Below are 17,856 nucleotides of genomic sequence, written 5' to 3' on the forward strand. Positions count from 1 at the left end.
TCTTTTACATTTATTTATTCTTTTAGCACTCCCTTATTCTAAATTTATTGCTACATTTTGTTGAAATCAATTTTGGCAACCAAAAGTGATCAAATGTAACGAGAAGTGATCGGAACCATAATTGAGAGCAATCGAAATAAAAAGTTGCAAGTTTTGGAACTGTAATCGTAACAATTCCTATCGAGGCGATAGATCGTAAGGGCTTGATCACCCCTCTCCCTAATATAGAGTAGGTGATGGATTGCAAGCGACCAAAATAGCTGTTTTAAAAGGCTTTCAATAAGCCAATAAAAGTCAAATTGTAAGAGCCAATAGACCCCTTGTATTGCATCGGGGAAAAAAATAGAAAGAAAAAGAGGAAGACTGATCAAATTCAAATAAGAGGGGACCAACGTGTTGATGGAACAAAATTTAAGGGGTTCTTTCGATTTTGCCCTACTTTTAACTCCAATAGACTCAGTTCAGGCCTGATCTTGCTTTTGATTATTTATTAAGACAACGGATCGAAGTGCTAACGTAAGTTTGGTTTTTTTCACTCAAAAATAAAACAGCAACCTGTGTCAATCAATTAATATATCAATCGAAAAGTAAATTTTTAAAGCCATGAGGACTATCTTACGTTATTTGATGATTGGCCAATGGAGATAAGGTATGGTATATATATATATTTGCATGGGTCCGGGGTCGAAAGATAAATCAAATTAATTTTTTTGAAACCTATATCAAGTTCACTTTTGTCAACTAATTAATCCAAGCATAAATATCTTTTAATTCGGTCAAACTTTTAAATCCGACTCAAATTTAGCTTGTGTAGCATTACTAACATTTAAACATAAAAAATTCAAGCTAACTGAGGTTGATTCGGTAAAGAATCTGTTTAAATTCACTCGACAAATAAATAAATCAAATTAAAACATAATATTAAGTTTATTAAAATCAACGAACTCACTCGAACATTAGAGCGTTCATTTTATTGGACTTGTTCACAGTCCTTGTGCTCGTGCTTCTCATGCAAAGTGAAAAGTGTAATTAGCCTCGTTGAAAACAACACATTCGTTTTTTTTGGTTTGGGATGACCTCATTTACAACAATTTAAAGGAAATTGAAAAAACGGTACACGCTGGCTGACCAGACCACCTTAACAGAAAAGCAGAACCCGAACCATCCACAAAAAGGGACATGATGATAACCCAAACAAAGACTACACACGCAAGGGTAGCAACTGCTCGCGGTCACAGTACATGGTGTCTTTGAACCCGAACCCGCCCGAAGATTTCTACTTGGATCCTATGGGCATGGCCCTGCCCAACCTTGGCTCATTCGCCAACACACCCGCCTCTGTCGCCGTTGCCACGGCTTCGACGGCCAGCACCACTTCGTTGTCTTCCGAGGACCCGAGCAAGAAGGTCCGAAAACCCTACACCATTACCAAGTCAAGGGAGAGCTGGACGGAACCCGAGCACGACAAGTTCCTCGAAGCACTCCAATTGTGAGTCTCGCTTCGCTTTCAAATATATTGCATCTTTTGTTGAATTAGCGCCTTTGGAGTTCTTCAATTTAGGGTTTTGGCGGGACTGTTTGGAGGTTTTAAACTATCCCTCACAAATGGGTAATGTCTTGCGGCGATTGAATCGGAAATTTGAATGAGTTCCCTAGGGTTATAATTGTTTAGTTTGAAGTTGAATTGTAGTCGCTGACTGCCAGTCTTTAATTCTATAATAATCAGTAGAAGGTCCTTCGTATACTTCATTATGTGCCTGTAGTTCGTCCTTGTTTCATTAGCTAATTTTGTCACAATTTAGCTGGATATTAGGGGCATCCCTCGTTATTTAATAATTACTTACATGCTTCAATACGTGTAACTTGTTAATTGTTTACTTGTTTGTATGATATGTAGGTTTGACCGTGATTGGAAAAAGATTGAAGCATTTGTTGGATCGAAGACTGTTATTCAGGTAATTTTACTGCATCAAGCAACCTTCAGTAAATCTTATGTTCTTTCCATGATTGAAATGCACTACTCAATACTTTTGTGTTCATTTACTCATGTTGCCCTTTGTTCAGTTCACTATCTATTCCCCTCAATACAATTTTTTTTGTCAGCATGTAAAGAAAATACGTCAAATTGGTTTTGCTAGTTCTTTTAGTTTATTTTATTTGCAAAATACTGAAAAAGTGAGTATCCATTGTGTATACTGGGAACTTTTATTTTCATGGTTACAATTGCAGGAGTTTTAATTACACTGCCACATGCATTTATCTCTATTGCAAGAAGAATTTGAGTTCTCTTATCAAGTTAAAGAATGTGTTCAATTTTGATACTCTGCCAATAATTGAATCTGCTGTTGCAGTTTGTTAGATTCAGCTTAGTAGTGTTAAAGTGTATCTGCCTCTGATGTTTAAAATTTTCTACTCAGCATTTCTGCTGTTAAATATCTTTTTTCTTGTATGTATTTCTTGATAGTGTATAAGTATTCCTCTCAGCGGTCATTTCTGGATTTCATCTGCACAATTAGTTATTCAAAGTCTCTTTATATGCACGCAACACCTTTTTAATGTTGAAATTGAATGTGCTTTCTTTTGGCACTATGATCTTCTGTAATCAAATCTTAGGCATGACGTGTACCTAAAAGTGGGGTGGTTAAGGTGGAGGTTTACTTGTGCAGATACGTAGTCATGCTCAAAAGTATTTCCTTAAGGTTCAAAAAAGTGGGGCTAATGAACATTTGCCTCCACCTCGACCAAAAAGGAAAGCTGCTCATCCATACCCTCAGAAAGCCTCAAAAAGTGGTAAGCAATGGATGATTTCTCGCGTCATCTCTTGTTGTGAGTTCATTCTGCAAATAATGGTCCTTAACTTTAGCCTATTATGGCTCCTCACTTATTGCATATTGGCAGCTCCTGCTCTTCCTCAAGTCTCAGCTTCTTTACAAGACTCACCATCATCACATGAACATGGAATTTTGCCAAGAGCCGATTATTCGAATTTCCATGGAAACACTGTCACTGGTGCAGCTTTGCCATGCTGGACTGAGAATGCTATTGGTGCTGGCAACTTATCTCCTGGGGAAAAAGGTTTCTTATGCTGATAGATCTAATTGGAAGTCATGCGCAGATATCTTCTGTGTGAGCATTGAAGGTGCTTTTCTGTGTTACAGGCGATCTAAGATGGGGACATCAGCTTATGGCCAATAACTACTGCTATAGCAGTGATGAAAGCACTCCACACTCGAAGACACAGCCGACAGGTGAAAAGATCAATCAAGGAAATCATGGACCTCCAAGAGGCAAGTGTGATTTATTGCATACATTTAGCTTGTTAACATTTAAGCCAAGTCCATGAGGAAAGCTGAATACGTGAATAATACGGGAATAAAACATCACTGTAAATCCATCTTTGATGTTGTTAACGAGTATGTTGACTCTTCAATATGGTTGAAAATAGATCTTGTAGAATGTCTCTCAAATTCTGCTTGATCTATTGGGGGTTATTTAAGGGCAATTGTTTTTCACCCAAAACTAATTAACCACAAATAAGAATAATGTATTTTTAAGGTGCTTTTTGCAGTTTTGGGGCAGTTTAATTCAAGGGTGCATCACTCTGAGGTTTGGGCCAACAAGTCTCATAATTTGTCTGCTCTTTTTTTTTTTTTTTGGTGGTTAAGTCATGTTTAAAACAAGTTTTGAATTCTTAAGGAAATTCTCTTCCTTCTATAAAGTAATTTAATACTGTGTAAGAATGTTATTGAGTAAACTTGTAACCCTTGCTAATTTTCTGAATTTTTTTTTCAACTTGCTGAAGTCTTTCCTTTAATGGTTATTTTCTTGCTCCTGTTCTTATTGAATTAAGAAATAAATACTTATTACATGTACATTTGATGGCTTGATGAATTATTTTTTAAATTGCACCAAGATGATCCTTTGTTCTCATTTCTGATGCAGTTTTACCAGATTTTACTGAAGTATACAGCTTCATAGGCAGTATCTTTGACCCAAGTGTGACAGGTCACGTGCAGAAACTAAAGAGGATGGATCCTATTGACGTTGAAACGGTACACTTTATGATCTCTACAATTGTTTTACTCCATGCGCACACGCTGGTTTATTTTCCTGGGCTTTGGAGAACTATGTGGTAGAAAATAGTTCTTTCAGATCAATATTGACGTTGAAAATGGTTTATTTTCCTGTGGCCTATGCAAACTTGTGCAAATGAGATCAATATTTGTTTGCTTTTCTTGTTTCGTCATTAGCTTTTAGCTAAGGATCTGAAATTATGTCTCTTCCTTTTTCTGGTCTCTCGTATAGGTCTTATTGTTGATGAGAAACTTATCGATCAATTTGACCAGCCCAGATTTTGAGGACCATGTAAGTGTTAATTATGTTTTGAGTGTAGTAATCAAGATCTTGATTACTCATAATGATGCTGAAAATCTGCTGATTGGTGATGGATATTATTTAAATTTGTGGAACTATTTCTGTTACTATCAAGTCCTTTGGTGGCTTAATGTCCAAACAAGTTTCCAATGCCCCTTTCCACTTTGACCTGTTTTCCCATTGGGTGCCCAATTTTTATCATTTTATGTATTTGTAGGAAGTTTTACAGATTTCCTTTTATTCCTACCAAATATGAGACTTGTCATATCTTGGCACCTCTCTGAGAAGAACTAATAGAATGCCTGTGGACGCTCATTGGAAAAGTTTAAGATTATGTCTACTGACTTCATCTCTGAATGTTGGTTCAGAGGAGGTTGATTTCATCCTGTGAGCTGGAATCAGGGAACGAGGACGAGAATGATAAAAATGACACTGTACAGGATAAATGTGAAGATACCTGTCAATATGTGTAACTTGTTTTGGAGAGAAATTTTGCTGCTCAACTTGGGTAAGGCTTATAAATTTGCTTTCTTGTTTATATTTTAAAGACTTTGCTTAGCAATTGTTTAAGTCACGTCGAAGCAAGCATTGTTAAAATATGTTTAATGCCAGGCACTTGCAGCTTCTCATTCTGGCCAGGGATAATCTTAGATTGGTAACATCAATCGGTTGTTGGATATATTTGATGTTGTAAGTCTTTTTTATGGCATTTCATGTATTATGTAGATAATGAGCAATATATGTGAGAGAGAGAGAGAGTGTGTTGCGGGAACTGTATATGTTGTTGACTGTAAATTCATCAGTGTAAATTCTCACATACGCTGTCCAAATTAACCACAGCTTACATGTTTAAATTCCTGATATGCTTGATCTATTGCTCAAAATATGGCTTTTGATGAGGAATTCTTAGATCCTAAGGGTCTCAGTGCACTTTTATGTAGCTCAAATATTGAGCCCTTGCTCACTAAGTGTATGGTACATTTGCCATTAATAAAATATAAAAAAAAAAAAAAATTCGTGCCACTTTGTTATAGCGGAGAGTAGCGATCTTTCTTAGGTAGAGAAATCACCCGCCCAACAAGTCTTGTTGGGTCGAACTTTTCAAGAACGACTCCACTGGATCCATTCCTTTCAAATCTTATCAGACAGAATTCATTAAATTCTCTTGATCTGTCCTGTAGTATGCTTTTTCGCAGCATCACTGAGGCACCTTGGGGAATCCCGTTTGAAGCTACTGCTCGGTTTTAATCCCGGCAAAAAGCGCACCTTTTAAAACTCATAGCACATGGGGAATTCACCATTTTGTGGCGTTCCGCTTAAGCTATTGCTCGATAATACATGGAGGCATGTATGCGTTCAAGACCTCAATTACTGTTTTGGAGAGATTGCTTCTTCCTCGTAGTGGCAGTAACGTCAAAGTAGTAGACATATTTATCCCTAGTATCCACTAATTTTCTATTGTACTCGTATGAAAGTAGTATTTGCCTTCTTGCTGGGGGGAATGGTATAAAACAGAAATGCAGTTGGGCTCGCTGGTGTCCCGTTTGAAGTTTATATTTAATTGGGGAATAAACAAGAACGCAACGGAAAAGCAAAATCTCAGCAAGAGCATGTAAGGTGACCCTGTATCTTTGGTCATCCCAATCGAAGCCAAACACCTGTGAAATTTAGATTCTCCTTCGAGAGCATTTTTGTCATCACAAATTGCACGGGTAAGAGTGAAACCCAGAGGTGAGGCTACAAACTTCTTCCCTCTTCTCAATTTACTATAAAAACGTTGTCATCAAAATTCCATTGTTCACAAATGTGGCTCAAGTCTTAAGCAGTAATGACGTCCACAATTCGGAATTTCAACAGTTATGGTTCAACTCAGACCACGTGCGTGCTTTCAGACCATGCAACATGAGACATGTCTCTAAAAATGAAAAGATCCAACTCCTAACAAGACATGCTTGGTGATGAGATTGCTGGTACTGCTTAAACTTGGTCAGCCTCACCAAGTGATCATTAACTAAGGAGAAGAAGAAAAACTGATGTCTAATGTTTTCTTGGAGGCTTCTTTATATCCCAGGCTGAAGCAGACTTACGCGTATGCCTTGATCCTCTTCCCATGTCAATGAACCTGTGCAATGCAGATTGACGATTGAACCTTCCCAACCCAGATGGATCTAAAAACGGCGCTGGGAATAAAGGAAACAAAAGGGAAGGAACAAGTCTTTAGTAGCATTATAAGCATACAACCGCTACTGTCTTGAGTATTTGCATATTGCAGAGTCAGATAAATATAGAAAGCATGCAATTGTCCCGAGCATTTCACAACACAGACTTCCAGTTACATGTTCAGCAAAGACGAGTCTCGGCACAAAACGCAGATATGATGGTAGGAAAACTGACCATGGCTCCGTTTCAGCATGGTAACATTAAGCAAGCAGACAGTGCTCCCAACTATCATAAATAATCCACTAGCTTCATGCATTGGGAAGATGCTATTTCGAAATCCTAATTGTAGTCATATCGAATAAACTATTTGACGTGGGTAGCACATATCCAATTATCTTCGGGTTGTATTACCTTTTGATACTATACAAGATTCCTAAAGAAAAGCTAATTGCAGACTGTAAACCATATTAGTTCCTCATCTACAAACCGCAAACTGCAAAAAAATGAAAAACCCGAGACACAGTACGAACTCAACACAAAACTGCATTTTGATCAGAAAAGAAAAGTTTCTTACCTAAATCGGGCAGTGGGAAGTCTGGATAAGTAGTTTGTTGATATGCCAGTGGAGAAATCTGTATCCTGTCCAATCCCCAATTATAACAAGCTACTTCTGCAATAGGTGGTGGATCAATAGGTGCCACATTTATCTGTAGCTCGTGATATTGTTGAGGAAGAACAGATGGCTGATGTAATACAGAATACCGCTGATGCATATCAGTGCAAGAATGGCAGTTCAATGGAGAATAAGGGTGCAGCGCCATTGGATTCATCAATGACATTTGGAATCCCATCTGAGCTTTCTGAGAATCCAAAGGGTGCAAAGATGGAATTTCAGCATTAATACCATTAAAAGGGTTCTGCAGGTAAGACTGCTGAGACGGAAATTCCTGAGGTGTCAATGAGGTTTTTACATCTTGAAATGGATTGAGTGTTGAGTCTTCGAGAGCAGAACTCTTTACTTCGCAAGCAATATCCAGACCTTCATGTTCCTTTGCAACTTTATCTGTTGGATTGGACCACAAAATGGTGCCTTCGACTGAGTTTTGATCACCTATCAACCTCAAACAATGAGGTGCAATCAGATCATCCATTGAAATTAAATTGTTCTCATCAGGCAAATGGATGTCATCGGCAGAATCTGCACTATCTTCAGAGTTGATTCCCTTTGAGAGTTTACAACATGATGAGTAAGCAATCGAGATCAAAGTGCTATCATCAGGCAAACACATCTGAACTTCAGAGTCAGCTGTTTGACCATACTCAGCGACAGTATTGAGATCCATCTCCTGTTCAAACTGAATAGTTGCCAATATTTCAGACCAAAAATCTTCAAAACTAGATTCATTTGCATCCATTTCATACAACTCAGGCTCCTCTAAAACATCGCCTGCCACAGTGCTTTTCTGGTGAGGTCTGGTGAGAATAGAATCACTGGAACTTGAAGTGATGACATCATAAGCATGCAGAAATGATAATTCACAAGGCTCTGTTAAATCTGTACTTGTAACCCAATCAACTGATCTTATTTGGCCTGAATTTGATAATCTGGTTGAACACACCTCATTTGGTTCCAAATCAGAAGTACTCTCATGATCCTTTGTCATTTCTGATATCACAGAGTTGCTCTCACTTGCATTCTTAGGCATGCAACCTAGTCTCTCAATTGTGCTTGCACACAGATTTCCCATGTGTCTTATTCCAGAACCCAAACATGCAGCTGGATGTTGCGGCATTGCATTCTGAAATAAGCATGAAAATGACCTAAGTTATACCATCATTTTCTATTTAATTTTTGTCTAGAAAGTTGTAATATTTGAGTACCTTCTGTGTAGCTTTCTTTTTTAAAAAAAATAAAGTGATAGTAATTTTTTTTTAGTGTAAGTGGGATGGCTCAGACCCGAGGCCTCTCTCACTTACACTCCCTTCCCCGAATAACCGAATCCCTCCCCCGCTTCTGTGTAGCTTCTGTAGATCTAACATAAAGTACTTTCAGTGTGCAGGTATCAACTTTTAAGCAACAAACTATATATATGAAGTTTAAAAAGAATGACAAATACACCATGTAAAGTAAGAAAAGTTGTGCATGAAGCAATGCATTGCCTTCAGAAGAATCAAATAGAAAAACAAAAGGGCAAGAACAACAGTCCACAGAATGAAGATGAATACCTCAATAACATTGGATGAGCAGCTGTTGTCAACTTTGGAAGAGTTTCCAACATGTTCCCTCATGGTCATTCTGCAATGCACCCCACTAGATTCTCTGCTATTCATACTGATAATTTTTTTATGAGAATCAAACTCTCCATTTTCAGCTTCATAAGCAATGAAAGCTTCTAAAGAATTACAACTCTGTGATGGTGTAGCAACATTAACAGAGTCACTAGAAGTGTCCTTAGCCAAATTTAGGTCCACAGAGTTACTGCTAGAAAGGGGAGCACTAAAAATTTTGATATTGTGGTCTTCATCACTGGATATTGTTCGCACTTTTGGGAGTGTTTCGTTTTGACTAGTGGAGTGTATCTCTTGAGAAGTAGATTTAGCTTCAAAATTGTTACTACCTGTCTGCAGTCAAATGTAACTGTTTATGTCAATAAGAGTAGACAATAACATGAGTGCATTGTGATTCATACAGTTCAAACATAGTAACCATCAAGATTGTATGAAGATTTACTGAGGAATCAAGGAAAACATGTACTTTTCAACAAGGTTCCATTTGTTAGAATTGCAGTTCATCTTTTCCAAAAATGGGAATTGTTCAACGGGTGACTTGAAGGTAAGTAAATGAGAGATGACTGAATTTGTAAATGAAGTTTCAGAGAAATTGACCTGACCTTATGACAGTGTGGTGGGCGGTAGGGGTTCTCACTTTTGCGAAGCTGGTAAATGTCTTCATTTGGGGTCTCTTGTATATTTTGAGACAAAATCCCAGCTTCACATCCACGTGCTTTTGGTGGACACTGCAGAAGATCACGTTGTCTCCTGAAATCTGCATTCCAATATAATGCTTAAGCAAGGAGATTATAATGCCCACACCCTGTTCAGACTTTAATATACAAACACGAAGTTGTCGACATAACACTAGTTCTCTTTTTGTCCTTAAAATGGAAAATAAAAAGACTTTTCAAAAGCGTGAAGCCACACACAGCATGCTCTCTCAATGAGGATATCTGGTGTTCCAAACTAAACAAGAGACAGCTATATATTAATTTGCAGGAAGCTAGAAAGTAACCAACCTCAAATGAGCCTTACTGTACAATGGAAATTACTGAAAGCAATTTGTGGAATAGAATGAAGGGAAATGAGTTTCCTGATGACTATCTTATGGATAAAGTTGTAATGTTCTAAGTGCACGTTGTCTTAGTAAAATGATAGAAAAATATTAAATTCACGTTTCCCAGCCACAAGGATGCTGGTGAACCTATCCAACCTTTAGTGTCAGAAAGTGCAAAGCACAATAAGGATAAGCAAAGGTCGAGATGCATGCTGTGATGTCTATTGTTTCACTAAAATAAGTAGTGAGTCATTAACTCTAGGGCTCATGTTTAACATTCTATTATTTTCCGTCGATAATTTTAAATTGTTCTGTAAAATCAGTCTACTCAGTACACTCGCTGGATACGGCCCATCAAAAGAAATCCTGTCTAAAACTAACTCACCACCTTAGGAACAGTAGGACATTTTCTTTTCTTTTCTTTACATTACATAGTTCTCGACAAAAAGGGGAAAAAGAATTGCTGTAAACCTGAAAGATTATTGCCAGAGGTATCCTGTTTGATGGATTGCAGCGAACCACCTTTACTGTTGCCGGAACTATTGATTGACAGAGCACCTGGTATCCTCCATGATTCAGGTGTACTGCTAGGTGCATCCTTCAATTGACTATCCAATCACAGAAGAAAAATTAATCCACATTCACGGAATGATCTATCAATATAAGCAGCTAGGAAACTCTTTGTAATTGATTAAAAAGATAATATGAAAAGAGTGATTGCTTTTCACGTTCGGTTGAAACTTGAAAAGCAGAAGAGAAATTATTAGCGTAATTCCTTACTGAACAGTAAAATTCAGTTGATAAAAACAACGAAGGCATACAATTGGATTTCAGAGGGAAAGGATAATGTGCCATTGTGGAGTAATGTCACCAAGACTAGCAAGAAAAGTTGAGGCTTACCGTAAAAGTAACGGTTCAAGTTGAAGTCCACTTGGCAGTTCTTTACAAACATCCAATTCAGCCAATGATAAAAGAAATGCCCTTGTGTATTTAGTCCTAGACCGTCTGCACCATGGCAACCATCAAGAATCATAACTCCATGAGATGAGATTACATCCTTTAGCATAATAAGAAAAACTTAAGGATTTGCTATACTGGTTTCCATTAACAATGATAACAAGAAATATCCTGCAGACAGAGGGAGAGACTACTGTAATATATATATATATATATATATATATATATATATATATATATATATATATATTCTGGATAATAAACTGGCATGCTAGTACAGCTTACAAAGACGAGTTATTTACGGGAAACGGTAAAATGCTGTACGCGGATCACGAGAAAAAGGATTAAATCGAAAAGAGGAGAGAAGAAAGAAATGAAGCACATTACTCAAAAATCTGTTTTGTAATGCCCCCAAACTGGAGCGGCTCCGCTGAGGCTCCGCCGTGAATTTCTACACTCATTCCCCTAAAATGCGCAGAAAATATTCAAGCTTCTTACAAGTCTGCAACTACGACTTGGTTCAGAATGATATCCAAAGCTTCAGCAGCACGTAATCTAGAATAGCATCATTCATTCATCAAAGGCAGTAACTAATAGCTTTAGCTTTTGCATTTTTCACGCCAAAACCAGCCAGCTTTGCTCAACAATGGTGATCGTCGTACTCTGGGATTTGGCAAATGAGTGATCTATGGAGTCTATTCCAAACTGTACAGATTTATTTACAGCAAGAATCACGCTATTGAATCTCGAAATTAGCAAAAGAAAATGTTAATCTCTTAATATCTCTTTTCTTTTCTTTTTTTTAATGCTAAAAACTGGGAATGAGAAAGTGCTTATCGAGTTGCAGTAGAGACATAATGAGCTGAGATATCTGGAATCGGGAAGAAATGCATGGTTGTATCTATATACATATATAGGTCAGTCCGGTACCGGTACCGGTACCGGTACCGGAAATTTAGAAGGAAATGGCGGTTAATAGTTGTGAGCTATCACTATGATTTAAAAGTGCGTGATTATTATGTAACTAATCACGGGGCATGCACCAGCAGCAGCAGCAGCGTAAGAAGCACCCAAGAAAACGACAAGGGCTACTGCTGCCACCTGTCAATCGTCATCATTCATTAACTAACTACGACTCCTGCTTGCTTTGCGGTTTGCACCTCCACCTAAGTCCTAATGTGGTTTATTTTTACACTGAAGAAACGGAAAGCGCGCCAAATTTGTGTTCACCACAGGGTTTCGTGGTGACCAAGCAAAACTCCTACTTGCAGTAGATTTGCCTCCCCGGAAAACTTCCAATTTGGACTAAATGGTAATTTCATGTTTCAAGTTTTACCGCTCCTACAGCCACTAGGCCTTTGGCCTGGTAATCATCAGCCACCACCAATCTTGGTGAGGTGGGAGGTTAAGGGTTCAATCTTACCTCCCACCAATTGCCATTTCATGTGGCAGGGTTAATTGACTTTTTTCGATGGAATTTCTATTCACATCAAGTCCCCTCCGCTCTCTAATAGATTAGGCTTGCCATTTCATATGACAGCCTTAATTGATTTTTTTCGATGGAGTCTCTATTCACATCTAGTTCCCCTCTCCTTTCCCCTTTAATAAGCTAGATTAGATTATACAAATTTTACCGTTACGACAAAAAAAAAAAACTTTTACCGCTCCTACAGTATGCTATTTCCTGGTCCTAGAGATAATAAAAATTGTTAATACTACAATATTTATCTTATACTCCCTCCGTCCCAATTATTTAGTAATGTTTTGGAAATGCAACCTTTTAAAAATAGTGATTTAATTGTGATATTTGTATTTCTCTTTCCAATTTTATCCCCATAAACTTAAAATTTTAATTTGAATGGTAACATGCATATGATTAGAAATAAGACCTATATTAAAAATAGAGCCTAAAATGTGCTTTAGCTTCTTCAACATGATAAATATTTTGAAACATTTCAAAATGAAAAATATGGCATTTTCAATGGAACGGAAGTAGTTGGGATCACATAAAATTTCTCTATTTTAAAGTGTACAGGCATGGCTTTAAAATGTAGGCTGGTCTGCTTTTCCGCGTCAGGTCAAGCGGGTTAGACCGTCCATCGGGCTGCTTTTCCACGCAGAGTTGAGCTTCAGAGTCGGAAGGGTTAAAGGATCGCTTTTAATTTTAGAACCAATTAATCCGACAGATCGGACCAGTGAACCGTTCTATAGTTTCGGTTTATATGACACCAGTTCGGTTCTTCAATGCAGTCAAGTGGTCGCATGGTCTAGTTGTGAGGACATTTAATGCATTCATGAAAGGAACATCTAATGACACATTTGGGCTTGTAAAAATTGACTCGGGGTTTAGGTTTGTAAAAATTGACGTAAGCTTTTTGTGCTTCGAAAGAAAAAAAATAGTACTATGGTTTTTTTTTTTAATATTTAACTTTTTCAATTCTTTTAAGTTTTCAATCTATCCCATCTTTATGCATTACTATATTTTTTATATTTTATTTCCTAGAATTATTTTTTAGCTCTAAATGATTTTGAAATACCAAACCTCTTATATAATTTGATGTTTCCAATTAACAAAATCGTTTTTAAGTTTAGTTTCGTGTTTCTTAGTAACAAAACTTTTTAAAATTTCTTGTTCAATTTCATTATTTTTATAAACAAAACCATTTTTATATGTCTCATATAATTTCATGTTTCTTATTTACTCTCTATATGTAGATATAAAGGTCATTTTAGAGGACTATATAATAATAAAGTAAGGTGTTAATTATTTATGATGTATTTGCAATGTCACAAATTAATTTCATTTAATCCAATGATTGAATTAATGACTCCTGACTGGTTTTTTTTTTTTTTTTTTTTTTTTTTTTTGGGGGCTCAATGAACGGGTTAGATTTTAGAACCTTAGGCACAAGTCAAATGGCATGGCCCCAAATAAAAAGAAGCCGCATTGATGAGCCAGTACAGTTTTTGCTAAAACGAGCAGCCCAACCCAATATGAGCTCCCCACTTACTAACTGGCATCAATCCAAAACGATTCTCGTCATCAGGGTTCTGCCCCATCAACAAGCCCGCCCAAATTCCGTGAAGACCTAAAATATAAAAAGGGACAATTTCAAAACCTCCCTTGGGGTTTTCAACAATTTCACTAATCTCCTGAAATTTGTAAAATTGTACCAATCTCCCATGAGGTTACGATTTTGATAATAAAATCAGTCCAAATAAAAAAAAATGCTATTAAAAAAGTACTTTCAGGAAAGAGATAAACTTTTATTCCACAAATGCTCTTTATACTTGTGTACAAGTTGTATTGTAAAAAATAAAAAACATGTTAATAAAAATAAGGGATGGTAAATACAAACAGCAAAGAATTATGGAATAACTAGCAACTGATTTTCTCTACAAAGTTGAACCAATAGCTACTGCATTGGATTACAATAGCAATTTTTTCATCTCTTTGCCGGTTTGCATATAAAGACAACAAGAAACATTAAGATAGATCTCATTTTCACTAGAAGAAGCAAAATTTGAAGGGGAAAAATAGTGACTTAGGTGGAAAAACTATGGCCTTGTCAACCTATGAGGAGAAATTATGAAATTCATCATATCATTTAGCACCAAGAACAAATATTGCAAGTATAATCGAAAAGCAGTTGTGAAGATTTTTTTACAGCAAAAAAAAAGGGAAAAATTACTATTTGGTGTATTATTTTCTTAAGGTGAACAAATATTTGGTATATCAATTGGTACCATTTTATAATTACAAAATACTGTTCATCATTAAAAAAAATTTAACAATTATTTTAATTAATTAGTTACTAACAATTATTTAGTGACCTAATTACTTAATTATCAAATGTTAATTTTCGATACAGCACAATATCCTAGGGTATATGATTAAATTCATCCTATATGATGTAAGCAATTGGTCTCACAATGCTGTCAGGGGAGTTAGTGAAATATTATAAACATCAGGGAAGGAAAATGAAATTGTCAGAAACGTCAGGGAGGTTTCTGAAATTATCCCATATAAAAACCCTCCATCGTTAGGGTTTGAGGCCTCATTGAGCTGCTGCACAATCGGGTCACCGGAGGCCGCCTAGTGTTCATTTTGCTCTCTCTGTGCCTCTCTCTCCGTCGTTGTCGTCCTCCTTCTCCTCCATCTTCCCAATTCTCAACAGCAGCTATGGTAACCTTCTTGCTTCTCCTCCCCAATTACCTCGTGTGTTGATGCATAGCTTCTCGTTTTGTGTATCAATTTATTCATGAATCAGAAATAGTACTTTTATGGAATAATATTTTGTATTTTGTTTGTTTGGGTTGTTAAAAAAAACAGATAATTCCAGAGAAGAACAGGAGAGAGATCTCCAAGTACCTGTTCCAAGAGGGAGTTTGCTATGCGAAGAAAGATTTTAATTTGGCGAAGCATCCCGAGATCGATGTCCCTAACTTGCAGGTGATTAAGCTGATGCAGAGCTTCAAGTCCAAGGAATACGTTCGGGAAACTTTCGCTTGGATGCATTACTACTGGTATCTTACGAACGACGGCATCGAGTTCCTGAGGACTTACCTCAATCTTCCCTCTGAAATTGTTCCCGCTACTCTTAAGAAGTCCGCCAAGCCCCTTGGTCGTCCTATGGGTGGACCTCCTGGCGACCGCCCTCGGTAATGATATACAAAATTTTTATTGTTGAATAATTTTGGTGAAGATTGGATTATTTGTTAATTGTTAGTTTTGGGAATTGGTGTTGGATTTTACAGCGGACCACCAAGGTTTGATGGGGATAGGCCCAGATTTGGTGACAGGGAGGGATATCGTGCTGGTCCCCGTGGACCTCCTGGTGAGTTTGGTGGTGAGAAAGGTGGAGCTCCTGCCGATTACCAGCCTGCTTTCAGGGTTAGTTAACTTAACTTGCTGTTCTCTTCCACAAGTATATTTTGCGGATGTGTTTTTGGTGCTGTTATGTTCTGCAATTTTAAGTTCGGTCTGATAATTCTCAGATATGAAAATCGCAATGGGAAATTCCATATGCATCACCTTTTTTCAAACGAAATTCCTATTAGTTTATTGATACTTGTTTAAAGTACGTTGCAGTCTAATGTCGGTGGACTGGATTTTATTTGTATTTGGAGGTGGATTTTTGAATGAGAATTGATAACTATAGTCATTGATAGCTATAGTAAGCGCAATACAGATTAAACATATCTTTCTTTGCTTTATGGTTTAACCCTGAACGTACAAAAACATGGCATTTGCATGCTTTAAGAGTTATTTAGCAAATGATTGATTTCTAATGGCTTGGTAAAGGTACTTGAAACCTTTTATTTCTTTTTGGCATACGTGGATCTTTTTTGAAAGTCTTTAGCGTGTAAAAATGTTTATATGACAATGTTGAGAGTAAAGTCATTCGATTGGAGTACTTTTACCTGTGCCTTCCATCTGCTTGCTATTATTTGCATTCTTTTTTTCCTGTAATGCATCTCAACCATGTTTGGAAAATCTTTGGTACTTCTGTTGAAGGGTATTTCATTTATATGTCCCTGCTGCAACTATACAGGGTATTTCATTTATATGTCCCTGCTGCAACTATACAGGGTATTTCATTTATATGTCCCTGCTTCATCCACATTTCACATGATTTCTGTTTGTTGTTAATCTGCAAGTCAGTTCTGTTATCTTTTGCTACCTCACCACTTCAGTCGATCTGAATGTCTCCAGAACTAAGTTCGGCTCTCGTCATTTTATCACTGTGGACCTTCTGGTGTATGTAGTTTATAAATGAGTTGGTGTGTGACTGTGTGTGTATGTGAACCATAATTAAGCACTTTAACCAAATCTATAAGCTATCTATGTGCTGTAACTAATGAATCAATAGTTTGTTTTCTAAGCTGTTTCTTAGAATCAACCATCCACACCCCTGTTGCAAATTGCTGTGCAATTTGGTTCTGCTTCTGGTTTTTTCTGAAATTCATAAGGCTCTATTGTTTTCTGGGTCTTGTTTTTGTTGAGATGCATGTAAAACGAATGTCCTAGTTTGGCGAAGAAGAAATTTTCCCACATATAATTGACTGCTCCAATTTGCAGGGTTCTGGTGGAAGGCCTGGCTTTGGGCGTGGATCTGGAGGTTATGGTTCAGCACCACCAAGTTCAAGCTTCTCTTAGATTCATGTTTTGCTAATTATGCTATTTGCAATTTAGGCTCTCAGATGTTGCAGTTGAAAGTTATGCATGTTGAGATACGTAGTTGATTGAGACTCTATCTACAGTTTTGGTTGCTCTAGATCTTCAAATCAATCTAAGGAATTTCTTAAAAATATTTCTGTTAAATCAGTCTCGTTTGTGGTGGCACCTTTTTCTGGGTTTAATGGATTATACGCTGGTGCTTCTTGTTACTGATGATAAACATGTTTTTTCTTGTTTGGGAGCATTGTGATGTTGGTGGATTTGAGATGTTTCGGTGAGAACTACTTAACCTCAATCTTCCATCTGTGTCGGTTGGGAAGTACCAAGGGGGCTTGACATATTTATATGTATTTTCATATTGATGCACCATAAATCACCCCAAGGAGCCATTTTGGAATTGTCAGGGTGCCATTATGCTGCTGCCCGTGGGTAAACCACTTTCAAAGGATGAAATGAATGCAAAATTCTGTTTTGAATTATCGTCTTGTATGCGCACAAGCGGACATAGATGACTGGCACAGAAGCCCATTATTAGGGATGGCAATGGGGGCGGGTGCCTCCATCAGGGGCTCTCAAGGCGGGGGTTGGGGCAGGGGTGTGGGGGAATTTTTTCCCCCCGCTTAGAAACGGGGCGAGGGGCAGGGGAGTATACCCCCGCTCCATTTCCCGCCCCGCCCCGCCACCCGCAAAACAAAAAAAAATATATATATATATATAATTATATATAATATGTAAGTTAATTAGTTATAAGTTAATGATAATGATATTATTAGTTAGATGTATTATATAATATATATTAGTTTATGTAATATAATTGATATTATCAATTATATGAATAATTATACATATCTAC

At 37.2% G+C, this 17,856-nt stretch overlaps 3 protein-coding genes across 3 annotated transcripts; 2 read left to right on the top strand and 1 right to left on the bottom strand.

Annotated features, from left to right (window-relative positions):
• The first annotated feature begins 1,105 nt into the window (after positions 1-1,105).
• On the top strand, positions 1,106-5,277 carry LOC113724965 (protein REVEILLE 6-like). The gene is made up of 9 exons (XM_027247890.2): positions 1,106-1,489; positions 1,898-1,955; positions 2,667-2,790; positions 2,899-3,075; positions 3,159-3,287; positions 3,943-4,052; positions 4,306-4,365; positions 4,743-4,882; positions 4,987-5,277. Exons 1-8 carry the CDS (start codon positions 1,242-1,244, stop codon positions 4,845-4,847), a joined length of 1,011 nt encoding a protein of 336 aa, XP_027103691.1. The 5' UTR covers positions 1,106-1,241; the 3' UTR covers positions 4,848-4,882; positions 4,987-5,277.
• A 642-nt stretch (positions 5,278-5,919) lies between these two features.
• LOC140029730 (uncharacterized) lies at positions 5,920-11,525 on the bottom strand. The gene is made up of 7 exons (XM_072073375.1): positions 11,210-11,525; positions 10,766-10,870; positions 10,337-10,473; positions 9,426-9,580; positions 8,761-9,156; positions 7,109-8,333; positions 5,920-6,554 (listed from the first exon to the last, which is right to left on the bottom strand). Exons 1-7 carry the CDS (start codon positions 11,281-11,283, stop codon positions 6,412-6,414), a joined length of 2,235 nt encoding a protein of 744 aa, XP_071929476.1. The 5' UTR covers positions 11,284-11,525; the 3' UTR covers positions 5,920-6,411.
• A 3,342-nt stretch (positions 11,526-14,867) lies between these two features.
• Positions 14,868-17,147, top strand: LOC113724970 (small ribosomal subunit protein eS10z-like). Its single transcript, XM_027247895.2, has 4 exons — positions 14,868-15,008; positions 15,156-15,484; positions 15,581-15,716; positions 16,905-17,147. Exons 1-4 carry the CDS (start codon positions 15,006-15,008, stop codon positions 16,980-16,982), a joined length of 546 nt encoding a protein of 181 aa, XP_027103696.1. The 5' UTR covers positions 14,868-15,005; the 3' UTR covers positions 16,983-17,147.
• The last annotated feature ends 709 nt before the right edge of the window (positions 17,148-17,856 follow it).

This window comes from Coffea arabica, chromosome 2c, assembly GCF_036785885.1.
Source record: "Coffea arabica cultivar ET-39 chromosome 2c, Coffea Arabica ET-39 HiFi, whole genome shotgun sequence".
Taxonomy (NCBI): Eukaryota; Viridiplantae; Streptophyta; class Magnoliopsida; order Gentianales; family Rubiaceae; genus Coffea; species Coffea arabica.